Here is an 18,313-nt window from a genome sequence, read left to right on the forward strand (position 1 = left end):
AAAATTTGGAATAATAAAAAGACACCTTTTGGATTAGATCCCACTTTGTAAGGGATAATGCCTCAGCTCTACATGCTGAGTGCTTAGGCAAACTGAAGTCCCAAGTCTTTGGATAGAAGGTTTTTGTTAAGAGCTGTAATATATTTTAAGATATTTCATGCAAATGTGTTTCACAGCAGCCTGTTCTATTTCACTAATAGTTTAGGTCTCATTGCAGTCTAGTATTTATGATGGGAAGATGGTCTTTTTCAGGGTTCAGACTTTAGTGGATAACAAACTGATAAATGCCATAAGTCCAGGCATATGAAAAACAGAATCATGTAAATGAAAACATCCCCAAATGTACAAAATTATTAAAGAGTGGGTTTTTTTGGTTTTTTTTTTTTTTTTTTTTTTTTGGTTTTTTTTTTTTTTCTTAGTTAGACCTATATTTTTCTAGTTAGTGCATTTAAAAATAAATTATATCAGGTAACTTTTCCAGACTGGCAAAATTGCCAATGTTTTGCTGCTGTTCTCTTTACTGAAGAATTTTTTCATGCTATTACTGTCATCTATTTGTGAAAATAGTTCCTTTTTAATATGCAAAACCTCTATCTAACACCTGATCAGTTCTGGTAGATTATTACAGGAATCAGTAAAATGGATGCATGGTCACAAAGCATCCTTGGAGGTATTACCCTGATAGAGGATTTAGCAATAAGGAAGCGTTGCCTTGGCAAGACCCAGGTTGTCTCTAATCCAGCCTGGCAGAGGGACAGGGTTTGTACTCAAATTGCAACACAAGGGTTTAAATGCATCGAAATCCTGCTATAAAAGACATGTTTAAATACTAGGGAAAAGGAATTTTTAAAATCACTGACTTGCATGCCTTGTCAATGAACCATTCCTTTTGTATAAAAAAAATTATCAAATTTTAATTACATATTTATGTAGAGAAAAGGAATATGTGATTCCAGTCCCCCAGACAAAACACAATCTATTGCCAAATTTACAAATCCCTAAGAAGGCAAATTCATACAGTGCAAAAAACTTTCTGACAGAACCTCACAAATGGTGGCCCAGCATTAAAATGATTCAATTCGAAAAAACCAGAACACTTTGTGTTCGTTTATAATGGAACACCCTTTGTATGCTCTGGGATAAACACAGAGAGCTGTAAGCATTCCAAATCAAAATAACAATTTTACAATGGCCCTGAGATATTTGCAGCAATTTTCTTGGATGATGGCATGGAAAGATGCTCAAGAGAGGTGCTGTACTTACGTCCAGTAAGCTATGGGCACTGTCGCTACTCTCTTTGTTTGTCCTACACATGGCCTGGTAGTCATAAAGGGTAATTCTACAGGGAAGAACAGAAAACTGCTTGACTAAAAGAAGAAAACGCAGTGGAATAAAAATGATGGTATGGAACATTCTGCTCACAAAGTGGACAGGAAAATAAAAATTGGAACAGCTGGTGGGGGAAAGAGGGAATGGGATCGTTAAAATACAGGTTACATGGAAGAGTGTAAGAAATGCTGTGAAAATTTTGTAAGGATTTCAGCAGACTACAGAACAAAGCAAAAGCATAACTGGGAGGAACCAGGGAAGATATGCAGAGAGTGTAACATACAATGGCATAAAAAATGTGGGGAGGAGGAGAATACACATCCAACACAATGCTTAAACAATTGGTTCTGGACTGAGATCAGCACATTGAGCCCCAGAAAGTGAAGAGCCTATGCATTTGAGAGGCTTCTCACAACAGAACACTCAAAGTTCAGTAAAAGCAGAAACACTCTTCTACAGTCCCAGCATCTCAGTGCACAACTGCTTTGAACATGGCATTGCTTCTGAAGGAGACAGAGGTGGAATTTCAGTGCATTGACAGTACAGATACTTGAAGCAGGATGGTTTTGCTTTGCTTATTTTCAGGAAGGCAAAATATTCCAGATAGTTGCTGTAATCAACTAATGCTAGAAGCCTCCTCAGATGCATAGTAAACAGGGAAATTTACTTATGCTTGCAATCTTACTCATCATTGAAATACTTCAGAGATCTAAATGTAAAATCCAGAACTCAGACCTAGTACATGGAATTATTGTGATTATTTCTCTAAATCTGTCCATAGAACAATCAATAAACTTTTTCCATCCACATAAAGAAAACATTTAAAATCTGTAGCAGATGTAAAGGATCTTTAACTGATAATTTGTAACAAGTGTAAATATATAGAACTCACAATTGTTATTTGAAACATTTCCATTTGACTTGTGCATCATCAGAGAGACAAGGGAACACAACTGGACAGAGATGGTTAATAGAGGTATGAGATGGGACTAAAATGTTTTGCAATATGTGCCTTGCTTCTAAGTGGAGAGGAAAGAAAAGCACACAAATTCAGCTACATAGAGGATGTCCCAGAAGCTGCCAAAATCAGGTCATGAAATGCACTCAGCATCACCACGAGGCATCCTGCACTGCATGCCATGAAACCTTGCAAGCTGTACCAATAAAATGCTACATTCCATTGTGGTAGAGACTATATATTTTTTTTTTCTGATCTAATTTTGTGACAGCAATCATCACTAAAAGCTTCTTTATTATGTCTATATTTTCTTTCTGGCTTACAGACAAAATCTCTAACATATTGGATGTCGCAGCTTCAACCGAACATTTAGCACATGGTCGTACTGCTTACATCATTGTTTTTCTCTTTTGCTGAGAATAGCAATGCCCAGGAAGGCATTGTTGTGTGGACTGGCAGAGAGAGGCACACGGGAGACAAAACATAACTAGAGACCTAAACATGGTGTGAGTCGCACACTGACCATCCTTGGCAGCATCCCGCCCACGGCCAGATCCGCGCCCCAGATCTGCCAAGACAAACAGAGCAGTACACCGTGTAAGCTGTGCTGCCTCTGGGGCATGCAGAAATACACCACTTCCCCTAGCTTTGCCCTTCCTTCTTCCTCATCCTTTAGCCATGCTCAGGATCCAGCCCCTGGAAAGGAATTTCTAGAGCTCAGCCTTTCCAGCCTTATCCATAATTTTATTCCTTGGGATCCAAGCACGGTGGTGTTGTGTGTGCACCTGGATCACCCAGTGATGGAGGCAAGAGATAAATGCATAGAAAAGGGCAGTTTACAGGTGTTCATGTGCTTTGTGCAGAGTATCAAGAAATTCCGTATGGATTTACATATGGATGAAAGAGTCCCATCTTGCTTCATTTAACACCTAGTCTTAGAAGCAGAATACATTGTTTTGTCTCTATTAATTTTAAATGTTTTTTCAATGTATTAATTTTGGTGACTGTTCCATGTTTGAAAGTGTAATCAATGTCTTAACTTTCAGTTTCATACAGCAGAACTTCATGGTCAACCAGTGGACTTCAATATTCTGCTAAGCAGTGTTAATCAACTACTATTATAATACTATTATATATATCCTAGTATATATATATATATATATATATATATATATATATATATATATATACACTGTTACACCATTCAATACTATAAATAGAATAAATATACTACTATAATGTCATGTGAAAGATCCATAATAATTTGAACCTAATTTTGGATATTGATAAAAGCCTTTCCCCCCTCAGTATTTGAATTTGGATTATATTTCTCATGTAATTATTGCATTCTGATAAAGTCAATAGTTTCTTTAAATGCTCAAAGATAAAAATGTACTAAAAGACTGAAATCTGTACTCCCACAAATAACCAGAAATATAATTAATACTGAACCCCAACATGCTAGGTGATATTTATTGTAGATTGTCTTATGTTATTGCAGGGAGTATTCAGCAATCTAAGATTGCACTATGATTAAGGGAAAGAAAACAAATGAATAATTTTACTTAGAACACTCTTCATTTAACAGGGGAAAAATTAATAAATTTTAGAGTGATGGCAGAAGGAAAGAGTTTTAATGAATAACCTCAAAATCATGTGGATCACTACACAACTTGGAAAGGCTTGATATCATCTGTGGATGATACTGGTTTTAGTTAGATGAGTTTAGTTTGAGCAGATATATTTGAACCTTCCAGCGTGAAGGTTCTGATTCAGGAAAAATGAGAAGTCAGCTAATATATCCAGGTTTTAAAAAAGGAAAAACAAAAAGAAAGAAAAGGAGCAAATGCTTACAAAAATACATAGCTTTCTGAATAAAATCTGGAATGTTTTGGGTTCAAAACATTGCATTGCTGTCTCAGTAACTTTCAAAGTGGGCTGTTCAACACCTAGCTCAAAGTTTCTAAGGATGATTCAGACAATTATAGCACAGGATGTGCAAAATATAGCAGTGAAAGCATTACTGCAAAATGTCCTTAAAAACCTGGAAACAAATAAGAATTTTGTAACACACTTCAAAGATTAGTGCATGAAGCTGAAAACCACGTTGAAATCTGAACACTGCAACATACTGAACCAGCTCCAGCTAGGAATGGTATCATATGGGTTCCAAGGCATTCACTATTTCAAATCCTGTTGTTTTGGCTTTATTCTTATAATAGGGAAGCAAAAGCCTTCCAGCCCTATTCCTTATAAAAGGTAGGAGAGCATTTGCACTCAAAGCAGTTGCCTAAGATGCTTTGGTGCTCCTGTGCTCAGGTGTCATTTCCAGGGTGTTCTTATACTGCTAAAGTCTTCCTGAGATTTTAGAAAATAGACTTTCTTCTCACTCAGAAAGACTTAACCCAGTGTTGCAGAAGAAAGGCTTCCAGAGCACCCTCTCTGAAGTGATTGTATTTCAGCTTTAAGTAACTGTTTGCAGCTGACCATGCTGCGTCCAGCTGATGATAGTGAGGGAACACAACTTCCTAAGCCCACCTGTGTGCCCAAATCCATGCTCTGTACCACAGCACCTCCCAGGGAACTCTGCTCTTGCTGCAGAGGACATTCCTGAGACTTTCTGAGACCACCACACTGTCCCCCTCCACACCTGAATTCCAGAGAGCAACTGTGTTCAGCATCAGCTATTTAGCACAACCAAAATGTGCACTGTCAGTTCATGTAACTTCAGCAGCCAAACACATCTTACTGAAAACCCTTTTATTGTCAATTTCCTGATACAGTAAATGCCACTCTCCTACTTTTGAGCACTTACAACTGAGTATGAATCTGGTTCAAGAAAATTAAACTTCCAAGACCTACCAGCAGCACAGGATACTTTGGCAGATGCAATTTCTATTGCTTTCAGCCAGGTTTTCATCACACCCATGGATTTCTACTAGGTAGTATAAATACCACAAATGACAATTGTAGCAGCTGAAAGGTCTTCAATGCATAAAATTTCAAATGTTTTGTCAGCAGTTCAAGATTTCAAATAATGTGTAGGAAAAATAAGCTTTTTACCATGGAAGTGAACATCCAGTCTACAGGAAAAGAAAAAATGCTTTAAAGAGCTGAACAAAGCAAGCCAGTAATACAGAAATCCTAATTATTGACCCTGTGCTTTATTCAGGAGTCTGTGGAAAAATCAGTGATGACTATAGCTAGATTGTGGTGGGAAGATGTTCATAACTCAGACCTGAGGTGTGCAGCCTGTCTGGCATTGTCACAAGGAAGGGAAAGAGGGACAGTGCTGAATGCTGTGGAGAGCAAAGCAGTTCCTAAGCCTAGAGAGGCTCCTGTGGGGAGACAGCAGGACACTGCAGGAAACCCCTGACTGTTGCTGCTCTTGCTCTCACATCTGCACTGACAGATTATTAGTGTCCACAAGCTGCCAGGGTAATACCTTTCACCAAAATCAATGGAAAGAATAAAACTAAATTACGGCATTTTGACAAAACAAACTCGTCATCACGTATCTTTGCATTTTGTGCTCAGCTATTCCCAATTGCCAATGTTCTCAAGGAATAACATGTATAAAAACTGCAACTCAGCCTGTATTTACAGAATATGGAATGAAAACTTCTTTATGTAACAAATATGCCTGTGTTTCTCCTTAAGTGTATAAACTGATTCTGTATATGAATACACTGCCTTAAAAGTAATATTTACAGAGACAAAGTCAAACAATGCCTAAAACTCAGATTAAAGACATTAATTTTAGATATCACAGGATGAAAATATTAGCAGAAAACATACCCCACAGCAATGTGGGAGTTTCAGTGTGCAGGTACCAGATGCACATTTAGTAAATGCTGGAGTAAAAAGTAAACCTTGTTGGTAATGACAATTTGTCCAATGCCAAGTCCAAAACCTGCAATTTGGAATGTTCCTGCAGTCTATGTCTGATCTTCTGCAAAGCATACATGTACGATTTGCCCAATTAATAGGCAGCTAAATCTACGACTGTAAAAATACACATGAAAAAACCACAAATTTTAAATGTGTCAATTTAGCACAAAAAAAAAATAAGAATATCTTAATAAAATGCTTCAATATGAAATAATGGCCAAAATATCCTTCATTTGGAGGCTGTGCTGCATCAGTGAAAACTCTGTCCTATTGTTAAGCAACCAGTTACTATTCTCATGATTTGGATTTAAGAATTTACTAAACTACTTTCTAGGAAGAGAACAAACTTCTGAATTTATTTTATTCTCATAACCTGGGGAAAAAAACACTTGTTAAGTTTTGCTTATAAAGCAAATCAAGGCAGACAGATGAAAATCTGCCTTTTGGTGCATGAGGAGAGCACAGGTGAAGGATCTGCACTACAAGAAAAACTGGGAAACAACAGAAGCTCTCAGAGCAGCAAGAAGTTGATAGACTGAGCCTCAGCTCCTGGGAAAGCTGCATTTCAGGGGTGTGCCACCTCAGTCCTACATCCTGACAACCTGGTCAAATGACAATATTGACAAATACCAAAATTACAAAATGCCAAATACCAATGCATAGACTCTTCTGTGTAAGAGGATGCCTGCTGGAAAGAGAACTGTAAGAGGAAATGATGCTGCTTCCATATTTTTCATATAGAATTGCTCAGTTTTCCTCCTACTGGAAAGGGTGAAAGTGTTTGGAAGTCAAGAGATGTTTCATTTTCTCTTAGAGATTTATTATGCTTATTTCTTTAGGGATCTCATTGCTTTGATAGCCCTTAATTTTCCTGATGTTAGTGTTGGTTTTTAGATTTTCATGGTTCAAGCTGTTGAATTTTTTTTTCACTGTTTTTATATAAACAAAGTGCTGAGAAAAACATAAAGAAACTTTTCTAAGTTATGTGAAGTAGATACTTTTCCATAAGCACATCCTAATTTATTTAATAATACATTTAAATCATATTTAAATTATTTAACTGTGTGCAATACTTAAGGTATAAGATAAACATAATTTTGCTAAATGAAATCATAGAGCATGTCACGTTGCTGTGCAGGCACTGATATAGTTTTTCTCCCTAATTATAAACCCCATAAACTAAGAAAATATACATACATACATATGCACACATTATTCAAAAGAAGTACTGAGTTTAAAGAAATTGAGGAGGGAAGGAGGTATTTAAGTTCACTTTAAAAAATAAACAGCGAACATGAAAATTGAATTTCATCCTGCTGCAGGTTGAAAAGAAATACAGTCAGCAGCAAACAACCCCCTTTTGTTTAGCACTTCCATCTCAATCCTACAAAGCACTTCTATATCACTCCAAGTCTGCAGTAGATGGGAGAGCAGACAAAGAGTTATTTCATTCCCTTTGTGGGTGCAGAGGCTGGAAGCTGGCAGGAATCACAAGGTGGGAGCACACCCTGGATCCCTGCACTGGAGGGAGAGGGGACCCCCAGTCCCACGGCTGCTGGGGCTGACAGCAAATCTCCTGCAGGGCACATCAGGCTCCACAGAACCTTCCAAAGTCACCCCAGAGGGAGCACAACCAGCTCCAGAGGGCAGGGTTACAAAATTCACCTGCTGGACTGTGTACATGCCTTGTAAGAAGCAAAGTGCAGGGAAGGATGCTCTGGGCATTATCAGAAGGAAATGCAATGACAGAGCTCTGTCTCTGCTCTGCCCCCAAGGTAAGAGCAGCAATGACAATATAATGTGGGCAAGGCCCACCTGCTGCTCTCAGGGAAATCCCTCTGCTGACAGATCTTGCCACTGAACCAAGCATCCTTTTTATTTTCCTCTTATCTCATATAAATAAATGTTGAAAAAGCAAAACACAATCCCCACCAGACAAATTAATAATCTTACAAATATTGTAAATGCATGTATTTTTATTGAGAACCAGCAAAGATTTCTTCTTCATATTGTTGGAATAGTTTATTTAAAGGCCTCATCTAACACAGCTCAAAGAAAGTTTCTGGGAGTTTTTTTGCTGCTGCTATCTGCTGTAGGGGAAGTTGCTCACTTGCAATTACTCCACTTTGATTCTGTCCCGTCTTTAACTGATTTGCAATGGTCAGTTTATCATGGTTGAATAATTGGCTCATTGTGCTTACATTTTCTTTAGTATGCAGCTCAGTTACACCGACCTTATGCCTTCATTATCTCTAAATAATTAAGTACAAGACCAGCAAAATCCTAACCAATGGTCTAGTCCAAAGATCCACCCACAGCTCTCAAGCTATGCCTGTTTTCTCAATGTTGGTACCCACCACTGTCAATCACTGAGTAGCTGTTTTGTTTGAAATGCCTTGTGGGGCAGGACTAAACAAATTGGGACAAGCTAAAGCATTATCCCTTGGTTTTGACTGTATTTTGTCCTTTGCATTAAATAAAATGCTTCATCTCTTGTCCAAACAGATCCTTTCATTGCCAAATCCAGTTTATAAACAGTGGTATTACTTCACTTCCTTCTACAGCATATGTTAAATATGTAGTGCTAAATGCAAAAAAGTCCCCACCCTCAGGAAACTAGGATTGGGGATGATTCCATAAGTGCTAGATGCTCACATTTCAGGTCAGTCATTCACTGGCAGTGGTATCAGCTGCCAGGCACAGACACGGCTTAGGGGAGCTGATTTACCAAGCAAGCCCACAAACCAGAGAGAGATTCAGAGAGGCTCTGCACAACCCTCACAGGTTGTAACTAAACTCAGTGATGGATGGCAGCAGTGATGTCTCTTTTTATTCATACTAGAAATGCACAGGAAAATAAAAAGGAAAAGTATAAAAGGAGTTTTCTTGTGCTGAAGAGGACAAAGGGGTACAGAACAGCTCTTTGACCACATGAACAATTCTTAGACCTTGTGAAAGCCAGGAAGACTCCAGTGGTGAGTTACAGGTTAAAGGGAAATTTTATTCTTAATTCCTCAGAGTGCACAATTTATTTCAAAGGACAACACAAAATCACTGTTAGTTTTGAATGTCACCATGATAGTGAGACCAGGTCAATAGTCACAACCACGTTCAAAGGTAAGTCAGCATGTGAATGGAGATGGATTACTGGGAGAACACATTTTCCCTTCAATAGCAGAACATTTTGCACTGTCTAGCTCAAGCAATCTCCAACTTTTTACAGGTCAAAATGATAATGTGACGTAAATGTTCTGCTTTAAAGCTGTTTAAAACTTCTCAGTAGTGGATATGGCCCAATCCCCTTTCCACCTGAGCCCAGTGGGAAGAGGAAAAGGACACAGTTTTAGCATTGCTGTCAAATAAACCATTGTTTAATAAGAAACTCACTCTAGGCTGACTCCAACACTCTCAATATTTGATGTGTATGAAATCAAATTACACTCAGGTTGTACAGAAAAGATACAGAGGTACAGATGAGAATCCAGCCACACTGCCACTCTTGGCTTCTTTATACATGACTTTGATTTTTTTGTTAGAAAATTTTTTAAGAGATAAAATGTTAATTCTTACCTCTTAAAAGAGCCCATTGATAGTAACTTGTTCATCACAGCCCCTTCAACCTCCCCAAAAAAGTAACCAGTCTGTAAGGGGAAAATGCAAAGAATTACCAAAAGTGTGGATAAATGCAAAACAACACTGGATGCAGTTTAAACTGGCATATTCAGGATCTGGCAAGAGTGGCTTTGACAGCTACACACACAGGTTTTCAGGACTGCTGCTACATAAAACCTGAAGAGGACTTCCCAGTCAGGGCAAATTGTTGGGATTATATTATTGCCCCTGAGCAGATGTGAGAGCTTAAACAATATATTGAGGTACATTATATAACATCCAATATCAAAAATAAAAGCCTTCCAAACCTAAAGCTTGTAAGGAAAACACACTAATCTGATGACAAACTCTTGTGATTAAAATGTTACTCAAAAAAGATATAAACAGGTTGTGAGAGGATTTCATAAACAGTCATTAAAAAACATTGTTTATAATTCCTGTATGACCTGTTTAAGGAGCTGGAACAGTACATTTCATCAATCCTATAAATTTTAACTCCATTCAGAGTCATTTCATACTTAAAACCACTCAGCTTGATGAATTACTCATTTTGTCCCTATTCAGTACTTGTGGACTAATAAAAATAAATCTCTGTTGAGAAAACAAACATTGCTGTTATAAATTTGGTCAGCAAGATGGAAGTGACTCCATCATCTGCAGCCATTCCTGTGACAGTGGAAAATCTTGCAAGTACAGCACTTTTCTACCTTGGGAAGACCTGTTTTATTTTAGAGCCTCAGCTCCCAGGAGGATTGGATATTTCTCTTCATTGTTTAAAGGGAGAGATCCCACAATTTATGAGGGGGAAAGGGCACTACACTCTCAAATTGCATGGATTCCATAGGTTTTGTATGAACTAAACCCCAATTCCATTACAAGGAACTTAGCTGACCTCAAGTATGCACCTGGGAGTTGGCAGGCAGAAAAGTTACAGCCCCAGCTAAAAAAAGGCATTCCTCCACCTAAAAGGCAAGTATTGCCTTTTTTTCCCCCTTCTTTTCCTCAGGGGAACCTTGGAACATTTTCCAAAACATATGGGTATGTAAAGTCTCCTAGAAACACAAGGAACATGACTAAAAATACCAGCTTCAATAGCCCTGGCTGACTGATGAAGAAAGATTACCCTAACGATTGGAGAGGCGGGCAACGTCAAGAAACTCCAAACCATAAATGCCTCACATAACCTTAGATAGCAATAAACCTGATTTGTCAGCTTGTGCACCAGTCTGATGAAGACATTTCAGTGACAGTTCTCTCCACAAAAGCTCCCTTTGTAAATGCCAGCTCTCCCCCAGGCAGTTACACTCAGGTTAGCATTTTTTTAATACATCAGGATTTAGTTGCAACGCAGAATTACTCTGCCCCACAAACCTGATTCTTGGAGCAGTTCAGGTCATGTTTGGAAAGATGATAGATAGAAAAACAGTGCTGAAGCAACCCCAGACAGGTCAGGAATTGGTAAGGCATCATCCCATTTCTCTACTCCTTCTCTACCCACAACAGTCTGTTTACTCACTATACATATATAAAATATATTTACACTATACTATATATAAAATATGCACTATACTATATATAAAATAGACATACATGAATGTAATCTTATTATAAATTTACATAAAGACAAAGACTTCCCTGCTGCCCCTCTTTGACTTGGATACATTTAACTAATAAAACAGGTCAGAATACATTTCCAGCCTACTTCTGGTGCAACAGTTGTCCAAACTATTCAAAGGAATAGTAATGGCTTTTATCAGGTGAGTACCAAAAGAAACATCTCTTCCTAATCATCACTGGCCATAGCCAGCTATGAGCTGGCCAATCACTGGCACAAGTCACAGCTCTGCATCTGTAAATAGCACCAACAACTAAAGGGGAAATGGGCAAACAGGTTTTCAGTGTATCAAGATTATTCCATAATGAGTGTATTTCTTAGGTCATGCTCATCATAACAAAATTCAGCTGAGGGCAAAATAGGAGTGTGGCTATTCGTATTCACAGTCCCAACACATAAAACAATTCAACTTCAAACAATCCTGGCCTGACTGGGGGACCATCCCATCAGTTTTCAGGCAAAAGTTAACGAGAATGGTGATGGTTCCTTTAAAAGGTTTGCAGGATTGAGCAAAACATTCTATGATTCTGTCATAATCATATTTCTGGTCCTCTCCATTGTGATGCTGAGTGCTTAATTTTAATCCTTCAATGACTGTAATCTCCTTCAGAAAACAAACTCCTCAGCCAACAGCTCTGTAAAATCTCATTATCTTAAGTTTGAATGTAAAAGCTCTGTGCCCTCCCCCTCTCCCTTCCCAACCTTTCCATGTGACAAAAATGGCACAGGGATTTTTTTTTTTTTGGAGTAAAAGCCTCTTACAGAAGACAGACACTTCTGCAGCAAGAAAGGTCTTTAAAGAGAACATTTATGAGTTTTAGAACAGACCCTGCTCCAATGGGAGAAAGAAACTGAGCTCCAGTGAGAATAAAGCTTATATTCTTTGTAGAGGGAATTTTTTTTATGTTGCTAATTCCTTACCATTTTCAGATGGTGGCCTATTTTAAAAAAAAGTAATTTTAGATTAATATATTACATGAGAAGTCTCAACAAAAATCTTACACTTACCTGTTGATAGTCTTCAGACACTAAAATAAATCCATTGTTATCTATTAGGTAACAGTTGATTGTCTGAAAAATAATAAAACACTATTTTAATTTTTGATTTTAGGACACAGCAATAAGTTAATTATATACTTTACTTCTAAGTCAATTATAAATGGCTAAAACATTCAGGTTTTTATAAGGTTTTACATAAACTCAAAGTAAGTGTAGTCTTGGTTATGGGATATCATCCAATTTAATTTGTACGCTTTTTTCATGCAAAACTAAACAAAGATGTCTACAGAATTGGAGGATATAATATAATTACAAACAAACATAAAAACCAAAATTTTGTGGTTTCATAATCCCTTCTTAGAAGTTTCCCTTATAGCAAAGTTTGCAAAGGCAGAGAACTTCTGTGCTCCTGATGGCCTCTTCTGTATTTGGAGAAAAACATCAGCACAATGTCATTACCCTAACGATGCACTAATGAAAACACAGTGTCAGCCTGCAGAACCAACAGGGGACCAGGCAGTATTTTTTAATTTGTTCACTGGGGGATGGGACCAGAAACTTCTGTAAAAGAGGCCCCACAGGTCTCCTAAAGCTTTTCAAATTGTATTTTTAATTGGGAACTGGGTTTAGAGGCAGGACTGTTAGCTTTTGGTAGGTCAGACGTCTGAACTGTATAAAACAAGGTAAAGCCAAATCAGAGCTTCCCTCCACACACACATGCACCATTTTAACCTCACAGAATTACTTGCTACAGGCAAAGTTTTAATTACTGCACTTCAGAGTTTCAACATGAGGTTTAACTCAAACCCTGAAACCTTGATATAACCCACTTTCTCCTCAGGTTTGCCAAATAACTATCTCAGTGTTAAATCTTTATTGTACTTCTATTGTTGGTCTAAATCAGCAACATTTTTATCTTTGCTTATTGAATTTTCTATGACATTCGTATAAAAGGGAAAAAATAAGCCAAAAATGGCTTTCAATACAGGAATCCTCCTGGCTTTGTTTTTGATTCAAAACCTTGCCTGCAGCAAATGGGGAGATTTTTACAGAAATATGACAAATTATGCTTTCTGCTGTGCTCTGCACATCCAGCAAGATCACTGTGCTGTTTTAGGGAGGAAAGCAGCCCCATGCAGCTGTAGCTGTGCAAGTTGGGAAAATGCAGTCTGATGTTTCCAGAGATGCTCAGATGTGCCTGATTCTCATTCTGGCCACATATTAGCACTGTCCTGTGGGGCCAAAGAGGAGAAACTTGCAGAAATGCTAGTTCGAAGTGAAGGTTTTAAAAAAAACCCCTGAAGCTGCAATCCGGCAAAAGTTGAGAATGAACATCATTCCCTAATGCAAATGCAGGATATTCATTCTAAAAGGAGAACCCAAGGTACAGGCAAGCCCAGTGGCAGAAAACCTGTCAGAAAGGAAGTGGAAACAACTCATTTTCCACCTTTGGTCTGCTAGAAAGCCCAAAGCTGGCAGATGCAATGTGAAAAGCTGCTGGTGCAGGCCAGGAACGGAGCAGAGCTGATGCACTCAGAGAGGCAGCTCCTCCATCCCAACGGGGTGTGAAGGATGGAATTTCAGATTCAGGCTCCAACTGCACAGCTCTGCTCTCCCCAAAGCCAGCCTGAAACCTCCCACTGACTGCACAGGAGAGGAGCTGAGTCAACACTGAGATCTTCTGAGGATACGTATTTGCAGTCCTCATGCATGAAAGATTATTATAAAGATAGTGCTTTAGAAACAATATTTCTCCATAGTATAGAAAATAAATAAAAGAGGTCATGCTGGACAAGAAAAAGTGTAGGCTTGTTTTCATAGTTTATGGCTTATGTGCTGTTGGGAAAAGACTGGCTCGACTCAAGAATTAGTGGCCATGTCTCAAATCTGTAAGATTTGGTTACTCACTAGCACATTTGTATCACTAGAAAAGAAATTAATTTTTAGCACTGTTATTGGAAACAGGCATAATGCAATAAATGGAATCTATATATTTTTTGTGGAATGTGAAGATAAGAGGGTTTCTATTTCAATCCATTTTAGAAATATTAACTAGGAAAAAAAAATTCATTCAGAACCATTCATTCACCACTTGCCAGCAAGATAAATAACTTCCACTATTACTACTGTGTGAAAGAAGTAGCTTGTAATTTAACTTTAGCATGGACAAAGGGCAGCAGAATGCATTTACTCATTACTAGCAAATCTCAGATTTCTGATACAAGTTTTATGCATGGGATAACAGCATTTGCATAGACTACAGCTGTATGAAAGAGCTCTAATTCACAATGTTTCACAGGTATTGGAAGGGAACTATGCTCAGGTTTGCCCAAAGGTTCAAGTTCAGTGAATTTCAGATTTCAAGGGAACATTCCATAGGCATAGAGTCCCTGAGCTTGTAAAACTGCAGGCATGAAGTCCAGAATAAACACAGCAAGAATGTTAACTGAGGTCTGAGAACACATCTGAACTACAGAAACTTTGATGCAGTTCAAGTCCTCTATGTATTTTTCACAGCTCCAGTGTACAATAACAGTAATGGAATGTAATGTGTATTAAGAAACCAAAAATGAAATAGAAAGAAAACAGAACATGCAAATAAAACATGAGGCATCAGGAAAACAAGAATAAATGAGCAAATTCAAAGTTCTCAAGAAAAAAAAAAAGGTATTTTTAATTAATGGGGTGTCTCTATATTAGGATCAAAGGTATCACACACTCATCACTTGACTCCCTTTATTTTTAATTATACTTACAATTATCATGTTATTATTAATAGTCATTAATATTTATTGACTATTGTGCCATTCAATTTGCATTAATGTCATCATGTTTACTTTTAAATGCTTTAATTTATACTGTAAAAGTTCAGCAGATATTTTCTTGCCATTGAGAGAAGCTGTGAAAGTCAACAGACTCACCAGAGGAGCTGTGATATTTGTTTGAGTCCTATCAACAGTGTGTTTTGCCATTAAGGAAAAGTCTGGAATCTCTAAATCAGCAATGTCCACACTATTACTACATTTCTACATGTATGGTTTCTGCTGGTGTCCAGCTGAAGACTTTAAACTGCTAGTGGCTTTTTTTTTTCATTAACAATAAAGTGGATGCCTTAGCACTGCTTCAAATTATTTCCCAAAGTGGATTCACAAAGCAGAAATTATTGCAGCACATATTTGAGGTACTGGAGTCAGCCTTGTAATTCAGTGGGTACCTGTAACAGGCATAAAAAAGTCTCACTATCCAAACAGTGTAATATTTACAAGGTGATAAAGACCATAAGGTACAATGAGATGTTCAAATTAAATTCATTAACTGTATCTTCAACTGGAGTAGAGATATAAAATGGAAAAAATCTGTTAAATACTTACTTCATCATCACAACTTATAGCACATCTGCCATCAAGAGATGCACACTACAGAGGATAAAAAAAAATAAAATCAATATTTTCAATTCTGTCTTTGATGATTAAAAAATAAAACTTTATATAAATTCATATGAGCAAAATTTTAAAGGAGATGATATTGATTACATCTTTATATAAATTAATTTTAAAAATGACTAGCAAACTTTCGAATTGTTCACCAAATGTGTTCTGTTTCTCTCTGCAGAGAAAGGGTTCATTCACACTGTGACAATTTCAGCTGCTTTAAACACCAGGATCTCCTCCATACTCTAAATCTTTGGGGCCATTCATAGATGAGAGAAGATTCTCCAGCAGGGGTGGGACAGGGTTTATTTTCTGTAACAGCACAACTACAGTCGATTCTCAAACCAGGGATGGCATCTCCTAATCCTCAGAAAGTACCTGATTATCCTCTTCAGTGAGTACAAATTCTATAATCCCTGAACGGTTTAGGTACATTTTATTGAGCAGTGTGAGTGCCAACCATGATTCAGTAATGTAGTTTTGTTAATTAACCTGATTACTTAGTGTTAGAGAGAAAACCTAGGTGAGAAGTCATGATTCTGCTATCATTAGAAACAAATTCCACATTTCTGTTTACTCTTTAGACTTTCTCTGAGGGAGAAAAACCATGTACCAACAAAATAATTCCTTATGTATTGGGGCCAAAAATTAATAAACTTTCAACTTGCTTCCAAAATTCAAGAAACTGCTCTTCATCACTGAATTCTCCTTTTCTGTATCCAAATATAAAACCAGAACAAGTCTTCAAATACATTGCTTCTTTACAATATTTTGCTTCTGACAAGATCACCACTTCCACAGTTAAAAAACTGTTGTGGATTCAATGACAAAAAAACTTTCAATTTAAAATGTACCTGTCTGCTTGCAGTCCAAAATTTTCGCTGGAAAAATTCAAGTTTCATCTGGATACCTACAGCTAGGAAAGAGAAAAATAAATAAATAAATAAACACAGCATGCTTAATTCCTTCAAAATTATTCTTTAAAATTAGTAAGGAAGAAAAGGTTTCATTATGAAAAGATAAAGTTAAACCTAAAATAGAAAACCCCAATTAACTAAATTGAAGAGACCGCAGAGTCTTATTTTAAACCATTTAAACAGAAAGATGCTTGTATAATGTGAAGAATACACATGGCAAACAAGAAAAAAAAATTCAAATTGCATGTCTCCATAGTTAATATCAAAGAACCACAAGCTGAACATATTTATGTTCACACCAATTTCATTTATATTTCACTGATATCAACATAGCTGTAGGGAACCCACACAATGTGTTTTCTACTGAAACTCGTGAAGGTTTTTTGAAACAACATGAAGATGCTGGTTGACACTTCAAGTGATGATTTGTTTTGAGGTCATTTAATACATAAATTATCAGTGGAACACAAAAAGCATTAAAAATGTGTTTGAAAAAATGGAAGTTCAGAGTATTATGTGTAATTCTGTAAAAGGGAAGTATCTGACAAATCTTACTGGCCATAAAATTTTTTTAAAATTATATTAACCATAATGAATTGTAATTTAAAAAAATCATTCTTCAAGACACTACTGGTTTAAGTTATATGTTTCTCATAATCTCAGGTGGGATTATGTTTTGCCAAATATCAATGAACCTTTCTTCCAGCCTGGTCTGATGTTCCTATCACTGTTTCTATGGAAAAGCAATATAAAGCACTCAGGTTTGCAGAAGCTCCAAAAGCAGTTGGTTCTTCTTGTTTCACTTGCCCAAACTGAAATAATTCAAAAAAGTTTTAAAAGTCTGAAGATCTAACTCCTAGATATTAATGTTTTTTTTAAAAATAAAGCCTCAAAAAAAAGTTGTTTTGGAAAACTGAATGAAATTTCATGTATTCATTCCTCCTCTAGGGCCAACAGCAGGAATAGTTTAAAAACATATTTACATTTAGATTATTGGTACTTGCTTTTGCAAATGCACACACACTGATGTCATGCACATATTTGATTTTGTGTTAGCAGGTAGGGAAAAGTATGTGAAATGAAATCTGTAATGGACTGATACAATGGGATGTGAAATTACATAAGGAATTTTTCTGCTATCTGTAACTCATGGATGGTTTGGCTTCAGAGAGCAAGGAGAGGAATCCAGTTCTCCTTTTGAATAAACACCAGAGGAGACTCTCTAGCTGCATTTCATTATCTATGAATTAATATTATGGTCCATGAGAAGATGCTGTCTGACAGCCAAGCAGCTCATTTGCTTCATCTACTGCTTGCCTTTGGGTTAACTGCTGGCACATCCTACCTTTTTACTTTCTGAAATGCAGGCAAAAAACCACACACACAGGAACTTTCAGGAACTTTCCCCAAGGAAATCCTGTCACTTCTGGATGCTGTGTCAGCATGGGAAGCGTCAATCTCATGTTCTTGTACAGAGCTGTGTGCACTGTACTCAGATATTGCTCATTTAAGGTCCTGATAAGCTTAGCCCTTTGGAGTTCACACTGTTAGAGATACCAGC

The 18,313-nt window shown here is 37.2% G+C and overlaps 1 protein-coding gene across 1 annotated transcript in view; it reads right to left on the minus strand.

Moving 5' to 3' along the window:
• Positions 1-18,313, minus strand: part of CACNA2D3 (calcium voltage-gated channel auxiliary subunit alpha2delta 3) — a 383,158-nt gene that overhangs the window by 25,100 nt on the left and 339,745 nt on the right. The window contains exons 28-32 of the mRNA XM_059480385.1: positions 16,690-16,751; positions 15,776-15,820; positions 12,414-12,476; positions 9,749-9,819; positions 1,264-1,339 (exon numbers count right to left, since the gene is read on the minus strand). Of these exons, the coding sequence (XP_059336368.1) occupies positions 1,264-1,339; positions 9,749-9,819; positions 12,414-12,476; positions 15,776-15,820; positions 16,690-16,751 (317 nt within the window). The remainder of the gene's footprint in view (positions 1-1,263; positions 1,340-9,748; positions 9,820-12,413; positions 12,477-15,775; positions 15,821-16,689; positions 16,752-18,313) is intronic.

The sequence above is a fragment of the Ammospiza nelsoni genome, chromosome 11, assembly GCF_027579445.1.
Source record: "Ammospiza nelsoni isolate bAmmNel1 chromosome 11, bAmmNel1.pri, whole genome shotgun sequence".
NCBI lineage: Eukaryota > Metazoa > Chordata > Aves > Passeriformes > Passerellidae > Ammospiza > Ammospiza nelsoni.